Genomic DNA, 17,389 nt, shown 5'->3' with positions numbered 1-17,389 from the left:
TACACACAGAGGGATCTATTATATAGAGTCATTACACACAGAGGGATCTATTATATAGAGTCATTACACACAGAGGGATCTATTATATAGAGTCATTACACACAGAGGGATCTATTATATAGAGTCATTACACACAGAGGGATCTATTATATAGAGTCATTACACACAGAGGGATCTATTATATAGAGTCATTACACACAGAGTGATCTATTATATAGAGTCATTACAAACAGAGTGATCTATTATATAGAGTCATTACACACAGAGGGATCTATTATATAGAGTCATTACACACAGAGGGATCTATTATATAGAGTCATTACACACAGAGGGATCTATTATATAGAGTCATTACACACAGAGTGATCTATTATATAGAGTCATTACACACAGAGGGATCTATTATATAGTCATTACACACAGAGGGATCTATTATATAGAGTCATTACACACAGAGTGATCTATTATATAGAGTCATTACAAACAGAGTGATCTATTATATAGAGTCATTACACACAGAGGGATCTATTATATAGAGTCATTACACACAGAGGGATCTATTATATAGAGTCATTACACACAGAGGGATCTATTATATAGAGTCATTACACACAGAGTGATCTATTATATAGAGTCATTACACACAGAGGGATCTATTATATAGTCATTACACACAGAGGGATCTATTATATAGAGTCATTACACACAGAGGGATCTATTATATAGAGTCATTACACACAGAGGGATCTATTATATAGAGTCATTACACACAGAGGAATCTATTATATAGAGTCATTACACACAGAGGGATCTATTATATAGAGTCATTACACACAGAGTGATCTATTATATAGAGTCATTACAAACAGAGTGATCTATTATATAGAGTCATTACACACAGAGTGATCTATTATATAGAGTCATTAAACACAGAGGGATCTATTATATAGAGTCATTACACACAGAGTGATCTATTATATAGAGTCATTACACACAGAGGGATCTATTATATAGAGTCATTACACACAGAGTGATCTATTATATAGAGTCATTACAAACAGAGTGATCTATTATATAGAGTCATTACACACAGAGGGATCTATTATATAGAGTCATTACACACAGAGGGATCTATTATATAGAGTCATTACACACAGAGGGATCTATTATATAGGGTCATTACACACAGAGGGATCTATTATATAAAGCCATTACACACAGAGGGATCTATTATATAGAGTCATTACACCCAAACCATCACTGATTGTGGAGACTTCACACTAGACCTCCAGCAGCTTGGATTGTGGCCTCTCCACTCTTCCTCCAGACTCTGGGACCTTGTGGAGTGTGTCAGTGACTGCCTTCTGGACATCTGTCAAGTCAGCAGTCTTCCCCATCATTGTGGAGCCTACTGAAACAAACTAAGGGACCTTTTTAAATGCGTAGGAAGCCTTTGCAGGTGTTTTTTGTTAATTATTCTAATTTACTGAGATAATGACTTTAGTGTTTTCATTGGCTGTAAGCCATAATCATCAACATTAACAGAAATAAACACGTGAAATAGATCACTCTGTGTGTAATGACTCTATATAATAGATCCCTCTGTGTGTAATGACTCTATATAATAGATCCCTCTGTGTGTAATGACTCTATATAATAGATCCCTCTGTGTGTAATGACTCTACACACAGAGTGATCTATTATATAATGTCTCTATATAATAGATCCCTCTGTGTGTAATGTCTCTATATAATAGATCCCTCTGTGTGTAATGACTCTATATAATAGATCCCTCTGTGTGTAATGACTCTATATAATAGATCCCTCTGTGTGTAATGACTCTATATAATAGATCCCTCTGTGTGTAATGACTCTATATAATAGATCGCTCTGTGTGTAATGACTCTATATAATAGATCCCTCTGTGTGTAATGACTCTATATAATAGATCCCTCTGTGTGTAATGACTATATAATAGATCCCTCTGTGTGTAATGACTCTATATAATAGATCCCTCTGTGTGTAATGACTATATAATAGATCCCTCTGTGTGTAATGACTCTATATAATAGATTCCTCTGTGTGTAATGACTATATAATAGATCCCTCTGTGTAATGACTCTATATAATAGATCCCTCTGTGTGTAATGACTCTATATAATAGATCCCTCTGTGTGTAATGACTCTATATAATAGATCCCTCTGTGTGTAATGACTCTATATAATAGATCCCTCTGTGTGTAATGACTCTATATAATAGATCCCTCTGTGTGTAATGACTCTATATAATAGATCCCTCTGTGTGTAATGACTCTATATAATAGATCCCTCTGTGTGTAATGACTCTATATAATAGATCCCTCTGTGTGTAATGACTCTATATAATAGATCCCTCTGTGTGTAATGACTCTATATAATAGATCCCTCTGTGTGTAATGACTCTATATAATAGATCCCTCTGTGTGTAATGACTCTATATAATATAGGAGTTTCACTTTTTGGATTGAAGAACTGAAATAAATAAACTTTTTGATGTTATTCTAATTTAGTGAGATGCACCTGTATTATAATGTCAGATTAGATAAATTGCTGGGAATTGTAGTTTAATGAAGATCTGAGTAAGAAAGGAAGTCGCTTCTCCTCCTACAAGTTTCATTAAAGGATATACAGTATGAACATCATAGAGGTCCTGTCCACTCGGGGCTCCTTTTTGTTAGCTATGGTGGAGAAGCAGAGAGTTCTGTCCCGGCAGATTTCACCGTCCATTTGAATGACTATATAATATAATAATACAGAAAGTAATGACGCACGGCATTCAGTTTACTATTCACTTTAAATAAAATCTTTTTATTTCAGGCAGTAGTACAAACGGTGTAGATTTAGGTACAGATGCAAACATGAGCCCAGAAGTCCAGTATTCCTGCACCAGCCATAACCGATGAAATAAAGAGCAACTCCGGCCACAAGTTATATGCACAACCATTATACATGAAAGGGAATTGGCAGAAAAGTACCTATTTTTTAAGTTTGCTTTATGGTGGAGGAGGTGAGATGTGACATCTCCTATTGCACATAGTGGATCATGTGTTTTCTACTGTATATAGAGGTGTTATCAGTCATTGTACAGGAGGAGGAGGAGGTGAGCTGTGACATCACCTATTGTGAATGGTGGATCCTGTGTTATCTACTGTATATAAAGGTGTTATGAGTCATTGTACAGGAGGAGGAGGTAAGCTGTGACATCACCTATTGTGAATGGTGGATCCTGTGTTATCTACTGTATATAGAGGTGTTATCAGTCATTGTACAGGAGGAGGAGGTGAGCTGTGACATCACCTATTGTGAATGATGGATCCTGTGTTATTTACTATATATAGAGGTGTTATTAATTGTTGTAAAGGAGGAGGAGGTGAGCTGTGACATCACATATTGTGAGTGGTGGATCCTGTGTTATCTATTGTATATAGAGGTGTTATCAGTCATTGTACAGGAGGGGGGGGGGTGAGCTGTGACATCACCTATTGTGAATGGTGGGATCTGTGTTATCTACTGTATATAGATGTTATCAGTCATTGTAGAGGAGGAGGAGGAGGTGAGCTGTGACATCACCTATTGTGAATGGTGGGATCTGTGTTATCTACTGTATATAGATGTTATCAGTCATTGTACAGGAGGGGGGAGGTGAGCTGTGACATCACCTATTGTGAATGGTGGATCCTGTGCTATCTACTGTATATAGAGGTGTTATCAGTCATTGTACAGGAGAAGGAGGAGGTGAGCTGTGACATCACCTATTGTGAATGGTGGGATCTGTGTTATCTACTGTATATAGATGTTATCAGTCATTGTAGAGGAGGAGGAGAAGGTGAGCTGTGAAATCACCTATTGTGAATCATGGGATCTGTGTCATCTACTATATATAATGTTATCAGTCATTTTAGAGGAGGAGGAGGAGGTGAGCTGTGACATCACCTATTGTGAATGGTAGAATCTGTGTTATCTACTGTATATAGATGTTATCAGTCATTGTACAGGAGGGGGAGGAGGTGAGCTGTGACATCACCTATTGTGAATGGTGGGATCTGTGTTATCTACTGTATATAGATGTTATCAGTCATTGTAGAGGAGGAGGAGAAGGTGAGCTGTGAAATCACCTATTGTGAATCATGGGATCTGTGTCATCTACTATATATAATGTTATCAGTCATTTTAGAGGAGGAGGAGGAGGTGAGCTGTGACATCACCTATTGTGAATGGTAGAATCTGTGTTATCTACTGTATATAGATGTTATCAGTCATTGTACAGGAGGGGGAGGAGGTGAGCTGTGACATCACCTATTGTGAATGGTGGGATCTGTGTTATCTACTGTATATAGATGTTATCAGTCATTGTAGAGGAGGAGGAGGAGAAGGTGAGCTGTGAAATCACCTATTGTGAATCATGGGATCTGTGTCATCTACTATATATAATGTTATCAGTCATTTTAGAGGAGGAGGAGGAGGTGAGCTGTGACATCACCTATTGTGAATGGTAGAATCTGTGTTATCTACTGTATATAGATGTTATCAGTCATTGTACAGGAGGGGGAGGAGGTGAGCTGTGACATCACCTATTGTGAATGGTGGGATCTGTGTTATCTACTGTATATAGATGTTATCAGTCATTGTAGAGGAGGAGGAGAAGGTGAGCTGTGAAATCACCTATTGTGAATGGTGGGATCTGTGTTATCTACTATATATAGATGTTATCAGTCATTGTAGAGGAGGAGGAGGAGGTGAGCTGTGACATCACCTATTGTGAATGGTAGGATCTGTGTTATCTACTGTATATAGCTGTTATCAGTCATTGTACAGGAGGAGGAGGTGAGCTGTGACATCATCTATTGTGAATGGTGGGATCTGTGTTATCTACTGTATATAGATGTTATCAGTCATTGTAGAGGAGGAGGAGAAGGTGAGCTGTGAAATCACCTATTGTGAATGGTGGGATCTGTGTTATCTACTATACATAGATGTTATCAGTCATTGTAGAGGAGGAGGAGGTGAGCTGTGACATCACCTATTGTGAATGGTGGATCCTGTGTTATCTACTGTATATAGATGTTATCAGTCATTGTACAGGAGGGGGAGGAGGTGAGCTGGGACATCACCTATTGTGAATGGTGGATCCTGTGTTATCTACTGTATAGATATCAGTCATACTGTATACTGTATCAGTCATTGTAGAGGAGGAGGAGAAGGTGAGCTGTGAAATCACCTATTGTGAATGGTGCTGAATGTTGACAAGTCATTGTACAGAACAAAAAGTGTTATTCTAGTGAAAATTGAAAGATATCTGATTTTTTATGCTAGTGATATAGAAAGTTAAAAAAAATACATTATCAATTGTTTTTTTTTTAATTCAATTTAACATAAAAAGCTGATTTTGAAAATAAGTTATTTTCTGATTACAAATTCCCTTTTGGTATTGACATCTAAATAATAATTTTACAGTTTTTCTGAAAATGTCAAAATGTATAAAATAAAACCGCCATGTAATGCATAAATAATATCTTTATCTCCAAATAACACTACGGTAAATGCTATAGCTGCTGTAATGCTCCTCTCTTTGGTTAAGAATAGAACGACTATAATACTGCCACCTACAGACAAGAATGCAGGTAGCACCAATTTTTTCCTTTTTCACGGCTGGAGTTGCCCTTTAAATGTGAAAATAAAATGTAATTATTATTATTTATTATTATTATTGCGCCATTTATTCCATGGCGCTTTACATGTAATATGATTAAATCTAGCCAGGAATTACTTGGAATTTACTGGACATGAGATATTGTTCTTTTTTTGGGTTTAGATGTGAATGGTTATGGTGGTGTTATCAGCTAGAAATGACTAAAACATCATGGGAAATGTCATTACGTTTGCTGCAGTGAAACCTTAAGGTTAAGTCACACGTCGCTTATTTTGGGTGCAGATTTTCCACGATGATTTGCTTGTAGAAAATCCTCAGATCCAGATCAGTAGGTGACATCTAATAAATTGTCTGCTGCACACTGCGGATATTTTCTGATTTTTGGTACACCTGCATTGTATCAATCCTTTTATGTGGATTCAGAGCGGATTTAAAACCTTTGCGATGGAATCGGGCGAAATCTGCACCAAATCCTTGGCAAAAATCCGCACTTTTTGCTGCAGAAAAGTTGCAACGTGTGAACTTAGCATTAAGGAAATGTAAGGATGGAAGATGATGCTGGTAAAAAAAATGGTGCATTATTAAAAAGGAATATTGCTATTTTTTTTTTAGATTTAGGGTCTAACTTAGCAGCAAATGACACGAGCAATACTGGAACAGATACCTGGTGGATAATGGGGCAAGAAAAAATACAAAAAGAAAAACCTAAGGATAATAAAAAAAATAGTAAGCGATTTATAATAATCTGCAACACTAATGCAAGCAATATGCTTGGCTGGAGGTCGTCATAGCACCATATTACAGTCCCTGGATTCTTTTTTTTTTTTTTATTCTGGTTTACAGCCATTTTCTTATATAATGCATTTATAAAGTATATATTGTATATTTACATACAGACACTGTAGGGAATCCCGTGTATAGATACAAGCACCTTTGACTGTTCGATAAATTAATGGAAATGTATCTAGAACGCTGACGATTACCATAAGCCTCGGGGGTGTCACTGGTTTCCAGTAAGTCACAAGAAGAATGACTGGTTTTATAAAGTGATTTTTAGAAAAAATATCTGATTAATAAGGCAGGAAGAGGAGATGATAATGGCTGCTGAACGCCCTATAAGATTATCAGATATTTAAGTCAGACTGGTTGCTATGGATACATCGCCTAACAGTAGACAACAAGTCCTTAGCAACCAGTCTGAGCTTACTGAAGCCTACAAATCAAGGCCCAAGTTGTTATTGAGCTGAAGTTATAAGGCTGCCGTCCCTAGTGACTAGACTGAGCTTACTCAAGTCTACTACTCAAGGTCCAAGTTGTCTCTAAACTTAGGCTATATATTAGGTTGGCCTTCAGGAAGTCCCTAGCAACTACACTGAGCTTTCTTAAGTCTTCAACTCAAGATCAAGTTGTCACTAAATTGAGATTATATATTGAGTTGTCTGTCGGAAAGTTCTTAGCAACTAGACTCGGCTTTATAAGTCTTCAACTCAAGGGAATTTGTCACTAAATCGAGATTATGTATTAGACTGTTTCTCGCGAAGTTCTTAGCAACTAAACTGAGCTTACTCAAATTTAGAAATCAAGGCCAGGTTGTCTCTAAAATGAGATTATATATTAGATTGGCAATCAGCAAATCCTTAGCAACCAGACTGAGCTTAATCAAGTCTAAAACTCAGGGTCCAAGTTGTCTCTAAACTGAGGCTATGTATTAGGTTAGACTTCAACAAGTACCTAGCAACTAGACTGAGCTTTCGTAAGTGTACAACTTAAGGGCAGGTTGTCATTAAATTGAGATTATATGTTAAGTTGTATGTGGGGACGTTCTTAGCAACTAGACTGAGCTTACTCAAATTGAGAAATCAAGGCCAAGTTGTTTCTAAAATGAGATTACATATAAGATTGGGAATCAGCAAATACTTAGCAACCAGTCTGAACTTACTCAAGTCTACAGCTCAAGGCCAAGATGTCTCTAAGCTGAGGTTACATATTAGGTTTGCCATTAGCAAGTCCTTATGAACTAGACTGAGCTTACTGAAGTCAACTTGGTCTTGAGTTGTGAACTTGAGTAAGGTTAGACTAGTTGCTAAAAACTTGCTGATAGCAAACCTAATATGCACCCTTAGCTTAGATACAGCTGGGCTTTAAATTGTAGACTCTAAGCTGAGGTTACATATTAGGTTGCTCGTCAGCATGTCCCTAGCAACCAGTCTGAGTATACTCAAGCCTACAACCCAAAGACCAAGTTGTCAAAGAGCTGAGGTTATAATGTTTTCATTAAGCAAGTCCCTAGCAACTAGACTAAGCTTACTCTAGTTTACCAGTCAAGGGCAAGTTGTCATTAATTTGAGAAATTAGGTTGTCTGTCGGGAAGTTCTTAGCAACTAGAATGAGCTTACTCAAGTTTACAAATCAAGGAAAATTTGTTTCTAAGCTGAGATTATATATTAGATTGGCAATTAACAAATCCTTAGCAACTAGACTGAGCTTACTCAAGTCTACAACTCCAGGCCAAGTTGTCTCTTAGCTGAGGTTACATATTAGGTTTGCCATCAGCAAGTCCTTAACAACTAGACTGAGCTTACTGACAGCAACTTGGCCTTGAGTTGTAAGCTCAGAGTAGTTGCTAAGAACTTGCCGATGGTAAACCTAATATGTACTCTACAACTAGTCTACAACTCAAGGCCAACTTGTCTGTAAGCCGAGGCTACATATTAAGTCGGCCTTCAGAAAGTCCTTGACAACTAGTCTAAGCCTACTCAAGTCTTCAACTCAATGCCAACTTGTCTGTAAGCTGAAGTTACAAATTATATCGGCCTTCAGAAAGTCCTTGACAACTAGTCTGAGCCTACTCAAGTCTTCAACTCAAGGCCAACTTGTCTCTAAGATGAGGTTACATATTAGTTTGTCCATCAGCAAGTCCTTGACAATTAGTCTGAGCTTACTCATGTCTTTAACTCAAGGCCAATTTGTCTCTAAGCTGAGGTTACATATTAGGATGGCCTTCAGCAAGTCTTTGACAACTAGTCTGAGCCTACTCATGTCTTTAACTCAAGACCAATTTGTCTCTAAGCTGAGGTTACATATTAGGTTGGCCTTCAGCAAGTCCTTGACAACTAGTCTGAGCCTACTCAGGTCTTTAACTCAAGGCCAATTTGTCTCTAAGCTGAGGTTACATATTAGGATGCCTTTCAGCAAGTCCTTGACAACTAGTCTGAGCCTACTCAGGTCTTTAACTCAATGCCAACTTATCTCTAAGCTGAGGTTACATATTAGGTTGGCCTTCAGCAAGTCCTTGACAACTAGTCTGAGCCTACTCAGGTCTTTAACTCATGGCCAACTTGTCTCTAAGCTGAGGTTACATATTAGGTTGGCCTTCAGCGAGTCGTTGGCAACTAGTCTGAGCTCACTCGAGTCGACAACTCAAGGCCATGTTGTAACTGAACCAAGGATACAGAAGGGGCTAGAAGGCTTGGGATTACCCTAGCTTTGCCATATGTTAGGTCTTTCTGCCATATTAATCAGATTTTTGGAGAAGGACTTTTATTTACTCAATGATAATTCATTATCTTTCTCTAATGTAACCTACAACCTGTATAAAGTTGTTTTATTTAATTTTTTGTAGAAATCTCCCTTTTTGGCAGAAAAATAGTATAAAATATAGCACCAATCTCTGCTATGAAAAAAAAAAAAAAAAGTTCTATGCACCAAATAATAAGAGATAGAGAAATCATCATTATATTCACAATTACAAATACAAATATTTCCCAGATGTAAGGACAGAGGAACACAATTTGGACCCTGTAACTTCCAAGGTTTTTCTTTTTCCTTTCAAACTTAGTGAATCTTATAAAAATATTACAATATACATCTATTTTTCTAGGACCGCGCGATGTCTTAGCTTCCGTCTTCTTGTGGTTTATCTGAAAATTAAAACAAACAAATTATTACAAGCAGTTGTGTAAAGCGAATGGTCATGCACAAGATTCATGACCCTTCGAGAGGAGGCTCTAGTCTGGATCAGCGCCATCCCTTTTGATTATGGGTGACCCCTTTTTAGACTATTCCCGTGGGAGCGCCTGTCTTCTATGACTTCTGAGCCTACATTGTATCAAAGGACTGATATGTTTAGTCTTCTTAGGCTGAGCTTACAAATAAGCCGACTTCTCCCCCGACCATAGCCAGAATTGAGCAGAGGTTGACCATGCGCTCCTTCGCTCCATTCATTGTCTATAGAGCCCTGTTACTGGAATCGGTGGCGGTGGTCCCCCCGCAATCAGTAACTTATCCCTTTTCCCATTAATAGAGGATAATTTATAATCTTAGTACAAACCCTTTATTATCTAAAATGTTGTTAGAAATTGAAATAAACCTAAAAAATCCTCATCTAAATCCCCCAATTTTTGGCTATTTTTCTTTTTGGCACCGGGATGATACGATAAATGAAACAGTGTTTTGAAATTTTAAGTCCCATGGAAGGTTACAGATGTGACACTAACCTTCTTTTCTGTGCACACATTGTAGCTCACATTCATCCTTCTCGTCAAATCGGTTAGGATTCCCCCCGCAGCCGCTGTACACAAACGGGCGACATTCTCTCACCCGCTGATTATAATACCATTTTAATGTGTATTTGGTGCATTCGCCTTCCAGCATTGGGAGACTGCACACATCTGAAAGAAAAATGAGACTCAGCCAAACGTAATGAGGTCGAAGGTAAAAGAACCTCTAAATCATCTATAGTAGTGGTAAAAAATAATAGTATATTCATAGAAATAATATCATAATTCATATAATAACTATAATAGTCTATGGCATTGGCATAGTAATAATAGTATATAAGAGTAGTATAATAGTATAAAATAGAAGTAAAATAGCCTAATTGTAGCATAAATATAGTGTAAAAAAGTAGTATCAAAGTCTATAGTGGTAGTATAATAATAGTATATAACGGTAGTATTGTAGCCTATAGTAGTAGTATAATAAATAATATATAACGGTAGTATTATAGCCTATATTAGTAGTATAGTAACAGTGTATAACGGTAGTATTATAGTCTATATTAGTAGTATAGTAACAGTGTATAACGGTAGTATTATAGTCTATATTAGTAGTATAATAACAGTGTATATCGGTAATATTATAATCTATAGTAGTAGTATTATAATAGTATATAATGGTAATGTTATAGTCCATAGTAGTACTGTAGTATAATAATTGTATACAGTACAGACCAAAAGTTTGGACACACCTTCTCATTTAAAGATTTTTCTGTATTTTCATGACTATGAAAATTGAACATTCACACTGAAGGCATCAAAACTATGAATTACCACATGTGGAATTATATACTTAACAAAAAAGTGTGAAACAACTGAAAATATGTCTTATATTCTAGGTTCTTCACAGTAGCCACCTTTTGCTTTGATGACTGCTTTGCACACTCTTGGCATTCTCTTGATGAGCTTCAAGAGGTAGTCACCGGAAATGGTTTCTACTTCACAGGTGTGCCCTGTCAGGTTTAATAAGTGGGATTTCTTGCCTTATAAATGGGGTTGGGACCATCAGTTGTGTTGTGCAGAAGTCTGGTGGATACACAGCTGATAGTCCTACTGAATAGACTGATAGAATTTGTATTATGGCAAGAAAAAAGCAGCTAAATAAAGAAAAACGAGTGGCCATCATTACTTTAAGAAATGAAGGTCAGTCAGTCTGAAAAATTGGGCAAACTTTGAAAGTGTCCCCAAGTGCAGTTGCAAAAACCATCAAGCACTACAAAGAAACTGGCTCACATGAGGACCGCCCCAGGAAAGGAAGACCAAGAGTCACCTCTGCTTCTCAGCATAATTTTATCCGAGTCACCAGCCTCAGAAATCGCAAGTTAACAGCAGCTCAGATTAGAGACCAGGTCTCTTTGGTTCCAACCACCGTGTCTTTGTGCGACGCAGAAAAGGTGAACGGATGGACTCTACATGCCTGGTTCCCACCGTGAAGCATGGAGGAGGAGGTGTGATGGTGTGGGGGTGCTTTGCTGGTGACACTGTTGGGGATTTATTCAAAATTGAAGGCATACTGAACCAGCATGGCTACCACAGCATCTTGCAGCGGCATGCTATTCCATCTTGTTTGCGTTTAGTTGGACCATTATTTATTTTTCAACAGGACAATGACCCCAAACACCTCCAGGCTGTGTAAGGGCTATTTGACCAAGAGGGAGAGTGATGGGGTGCTACGCCAGATGACCTGGCCTCCACAGTCACCAGACCTGAACCCAATCGAGATGGTTTGGGGTGAGCTGGACCGCAGAGTGAAGGCAAAAGGGCCAACAAGTGCTAAGCATCTCTGGGAACTCCTTCAAGATTGTTGGAAGACCATTTCCGGTGACTACCTCTTGAAGCTCATCAAGAGAATGCCAAGAGTGTGCAAAACAGTCATTAAAGCAAAAGGTGGCTACTTTGAAGAACCTAGAATATAAGACATATTTTCAGTTGTTTCACACTTTTTTGTTAAGTATATAATTCCACATGTGTTAATTCATAGTTTTGATGCCTTCAGTGTGAATGTACAATTTTCATAGTCATGAAAATACAGAAAAATCATTAAATGAGAAGGTGTGTCCAAACTTTTGGTCTGTACTGTATATCAGTAATATTATAGTCCATAGTAGTAGTATAATAATAGTATATAATGGTAGTATTATAGCCTATATTAGTAGTATAATAATAGTATATAATGGTTGTATTATAGTCCATAGTACTAGTATAATAATAGTATATAATGGTAGTATTATAAGCTATATTAGTAGTATAATAATAGTATATAATGGTTGTATTATAGTCCATAGTAGTAGTATAATAATTGTATATATGGGTAATATTATAATCTATAGTAGTAGTATTATAATAGTATATAATGGTAATGTTATAGTCCATAGTAGTAATACAGTAAAGTAGTAGTATATTAATGGCAGTATAATACATCGTAGGCTATAGCTACCATGTTTTTCAGTGTCCCTCTTATTTCGCAGACTGGCCTCAGATGCTGTTGGGATTGTCGTGCCTGTAAAGGAAAATATGCCAAAGACATACTGTGGGGTCAGTTTTCCTTTACTTCTATTACACAGATGATTAAAGGGTTTGTACAGAATAATATGTCTGCGTTCCTTTAAAAACAGCTCCACCCTGGTTTACAGGCTGTGTCTGGTATTGCAGCTAAGCTACATTGAAGTGAATGGGACTGAGCTGCAATACCAGACACAACCTGTGGATAGGAGTGGCGCTGTTTTTTGTATGGCAACACACCGACCAGGCAGGCCCACTGACTATCATACTGACCATCTGACAGGAGAGTGCTCTCTGTCCCATCTTCTTCCATGGCTTCCTTGTAATCGTCCACGGTGTATATATGCTCATAATCCGGATCATTGGTGTTCACTACCACCCGTAGCTCACGTCCTGGATGAAATCATGGGGATAGATGTTACCATAAGAACAGAAATGTGTGGATTTCATAAGGGAGGAACCTTAAAATGTAAACCTGAAGCAGAAAAAGCAAAAAGCGACGCCAGACATGAAAGAAGCACCGAGCTGTTTGCGCCATTTCATGATATGCGCCATTTATTATGTGTTTTAGACATTTCTGCACCTTGTCTGACAAGAGGGCAAGGCGTAATACATAGAGGGCATGGCACAACTGCAGCAACATTTTGGCGCAAATTTCTGCCATCAAATTAAACACTTTTTTGGTATTGATTTTTAAAAAAGTTTTTTTTACTGAAAAAACATATCTAAAAATTGCGCAAAAGCCGTAATGAAGTTGGCACAAAATAAAAATGCCTAAAAAAAGGTGCAAAAAAAAAAAGAAGATGACTCGGACCTTAGATCAGACAGCACGAACCAGTGTGAGACAGCTGGTGCGTTTTAAGACTGTCTAGTCTAGATGCCCCAATGTCTGCAGATTATATTATTTGTGATCTATTGTAAGTAATGAATTTGGGTAAAGACATCAATGCCAACTTATTATTAATGATGATTTGTCACTTGCTAAAAAAAATGAATGAAATACCTTGTAAAAATCCCTCGATTCTGACGCTCTTTTCCATTTTGTGCTGCATTGCTCCATGCAGAGATATTCACATTTGTTGTTTTTGGAGAGCAGCATGTGAAATTTCTGCTTGCAGTTCAACTAGGCGTTTCTTCAGAGTCTTCTCTGGGGGCGTGCGCTACTACCCCTCCCTTCTACACGCTGCAAATCACAGCTTGGAGGGAGGGGTGAAAGCACACGCCCCCAGAGAAGACTCTGAAGAAACGCCCAAGGAGAGATTTCACATACTACGCTCCAAAAGAAATAAATGTGAATATCTCTGCAATGGAGCAATGTAGCACAAAACGGAAAAGAGCGGCAGAATCAAGGGAGCTCAGGGATTTTTACAAGGAATTTAACTCAAATTTTTGAGCAAGTGACAGGTCCTCTTTAAATGCGAAGCATGAATTGACCCAAAAGCCCCAAACACCGGAAGTCTTTAACAGTCTTAGAAACATTGACGCTGTTGGTTGACATGTACTGAACATGTGCAAAATACATCTTCTTTGAGCCGATGCTCAGGGAAAATTCAAAAGATATTAAGAAGATGGCACGGTGATAGTAAAAACCTTGGATGGTAGTGAGAGCATTGCCTGTAAGTCTCCATAAACCAACTAGGTATCTTCCATGAGAAGTTTTCTTCCAAAGCATTAAAAGATGAAATACCACAATCAGAAGGGATTTAGTAAGTAAATCGCCCAGTAATATGTGCAATGTGAGCCACAAATAGGAGACATCCGTTAGTTAAAATAATGGTGGCTACATCTGTATACAGCAGACAGGATACGGCAAGACATCACTTAGGTCATGGTCCTGTTTGTCTTCTTGATGTCTTTTTCAAGAAAGGACGACCTCAATGAAAGCAATAACACAAGATGCGGAGCGAAGAATGAGAATCATTATAATTATCCCTGCAAAGCACCCTCTGCAACTGACCACCATAGAACAAGCCCTCTGCAACTGACCACCATAAAGCAAGCCCTCTGCAACTGACCACCATAGAACAAGCCCTCTGCAACTGACCACCATAGAGCAAGCCCTCTGCAACTGACCACCATAGAACAAGCCCTCTGCAACTGACCACCATAGAACAAGCCCTTTGCAACTGACCACCATAGAACAAGCCCTCTGCAACTGACCACCATAGAACAAGCCCTCTGCAACTGACCACCATAGAACAAGCCCTCTGCAACTGACCACCATAGAACAAGCCCTCTGCAACTGACCAGCATAGAATAAGCCCTCTGCAACTGACCACCATAGAATAAGCCCTCTGCAACTGACCACCATAGAACAAGCCCTCTGCAAGTGACCACCATAGAACAAGCCCTCTGCAACTGACCACCATAGAATAAGCCCTCTGCAACTGACCACCATAGAATAAGCCCTCAGCAACTGACCACCATAGAATAAGCCCTCAGCAACTGACCACCATGGAGCAAGCTCTCTGCAACTGAACACCATAGAACAAGCCCTCTTCAACTGACCACCATAGAACAAGCCCTCTGCAACTGACCACCATAGAACAAGCCCTCTGCAACTGACCACCATAGAATAAGCCCTCTGCAACTGACCACCATAGAACAAGCCCTCTGCAAGTGACCACCATAGAATAAGCCCTCTGCAACTGACCACCATAGAATAAGCCCTCTGCAACTGACCACCATAGAACAAGCCCTCTGCAACTGACCACCATAGAATAAGCCCTCTGCAACTGACCACCATAGAATAAGCCCTCAGCAACTGACCACCATAGAATAAGCCCTCAGCAACTGACCACCATGGAGCAAGCTCTCTGCAACTGAACACCATAGAACAAGCCCTCTTCAACTGACCACCATAGAACAAGCCCTCTGCAACTGACCACCATAGAACAAGCCCTCTGCAACTGACCACCATAGAACAAGCCCTCTGCAACTGACCACCATAGAACAAGCCCTCTGCAACTGACCACCATAGAACAAGCCCTCTGCAACGGAACACCATAGAACAAGCCCTCTGCAACGGAGCACCATAGAACAAGCCCTCGGCCACTAAACACCATAGAAAAGGCCCTCTGGAACTGACCACTATAGAACAAGCCCTCTGCAACTGACCACCATAGAACAAGCCCTCTGCAACTAACCACCATAGAACAAGCCCTCTGCAACTAACCACCATAGAACAAGCCCTCTGCAACTGATCACCATAGAACAAGCCCTCTGCACCTAACCACCATAAAACAAGCCCTCTGCAACTGACCACCATAGAACAAGCCCTCTGCAACTGACCACCATAGAACAAGCCCTCTGCAACTGACCACCATAGAACAAGCCCTCTGCAACTGACCACCATAGAACAAGCCCTCTGCAACGGAACACCATAGAACAAGCCCTCTGCAACGGAGCACCATAGAACAAGCCCTCGGCCACTAAACACCATAGAAAAGGCCCTCTGGAACTGACCACTATAGAACAAGCCCTCTGCAACTGACCACCATAGAACAAGCCCTCTGCAACTAACCACCATAGAACAAGCCCTCTGCAACTAACCACCATAGAACAAGCCCTCTGCAACTGATCACCATAGAACAAGCCCTCTGCACCTAACCACCATAAAACAAGCCCTCTGCAACTGACCACCACAGAACAAGCCTTCTGCAACTGACCACCATAGAACAAGCCCTCTGCAACTGACCACCATAGAGCAAGCCCTTTGCAACAGACCACCATGGAACAAGCCCTCTGCAACTGACCACCATAAAACAAGCCAAAGCAGTTATTAGGGACACAGCCTAACCTGACTGTACTGCTGGTGCCATAGGAAAGTTCAACAGGTCAGTAAACCCCGGGAACCTGTCATCTCAACTGCTGCCAGTGAGTTGTTCATCCTACGAAGAGGTTTCTCTTCATTTTACTCTTACAACCCGGCAGACCTAGTGAAATTCATTTTTTACTTCTCCTGCCCTGTATGAAAATCTGAGCGATGCAATGGGCATGCTCAGACCTGTGCACCTGTTACCAGCCTCATCTGCTGTCATAAAGTTAAGAAGACATTTAGAAACTTGGTGGCAGCCATTTAGAAGACTTCATCTTAATTTCTATGGTTTCTCTACATTGCCCAAGTTTTTGTTTAGTAATTTAAAACATTTCCAGTTGATGATTGGCTGTCCTGTTGGCCTTAGGCTATGTACAGACAAAGTTTTAAGAGGTGTTTAAAACACATGAGTTTTTCACATGGACACAGCTTCAGGAAACCCTTATTTTTTGGGGAGTTATGAAAGAATTTTTGTCTGGATGCATTTTTTACATTGTTTTGATGTTACCAGCCCCAGTACAAACACCAGGCCGGTCCTTTTTCTTCTATGGATGCCCTCCTTTGCAGCAGTCGACCCTGGATTTTCAGGTAACTGGCACACGTATGTGAGATCATCACACTAGGCCATTTAAAGCCAGCTTTGGCTGATGCTAAGGTGTTTGGGTGTTAAATAGCATTATCCACAGGTGCTTTAAGTCTGTCAGAAATTAGCTGCAACTTCACTTGGCTCAGCTGCAGCCAGGTGTCTGCCATCTCCTCAGCGTCTCCTGATTTCCATGTTACAACCAGCATTATTACCAAGCTCAGCCCTGTTTATTACTTTTA

The 17,389-nt window shown here is 39.4% G+C and overlaps 1 protein-coding gene across 3 annotated transcripts in view; it reads right to left on the bottom strand.

Annotated features, from left to right (window-relative positions):
* Nucleotides 1–3,750: 3,750 nt before the first annotated feature.
* COL7A1 (collagen type VII alpha 1 chain) overlaps nucleotides 3,751–17,389 on the bottom strand; it is a 158,344-nt gene continuing 144,705 nt past the window's right edge. For all 3 annotated transcript variants that reach the window (XM_073644916.1, XM_073644915.1, XM_073644917.1), the window contains 4 exons: nucleotides 13,021–13,140; nucleotides 12,683–12,745; nucleotides 10,186–10,359; nucleotides 3,751–9,609 (listed from right to left, as the gene is read on the bottom strand). In XM_073644916.1, the coding sequence (XP_073501017.1) occupies nucleotides 9,584–9,609; nucleotides 10,186–10,359; nucleotides 12,683–12,745; nucleotides 13,021–13,140 (383 nt within the window). In that variant the 3' untranslated portion in view covers nucleotides 3,751–9,583. The remainder of the gene's footprint in view (nucleotides 9,610–10,185; nucleotides 10,360–12,682; nucleotides 12,746–13,020; nucleotides 13,141–17,389) is intronic.

The sequence above is a fragment of the Phyllobates terribilis genome, unplaced genomic scaffold (assembly GCF_046119375.1).
Source record: "Phyllobates terribilis strain yellow unplaced genomic scaffold, ASM4611937v1 Scaffold_8__6_contigs__length_399053987, whole genome shotgun sequence".
NCBI classification, from domain to species: Eukaryota; Metazoa; Chordata; class Amphibia; order Anura; family Dendrobatidae; genus Phyllobates; species Phyllobates terribilis.
Note: the sequence above shows the minus strand (reverse complement) of the source record. Positions and strands in the feature narration are given on the sequence as shown.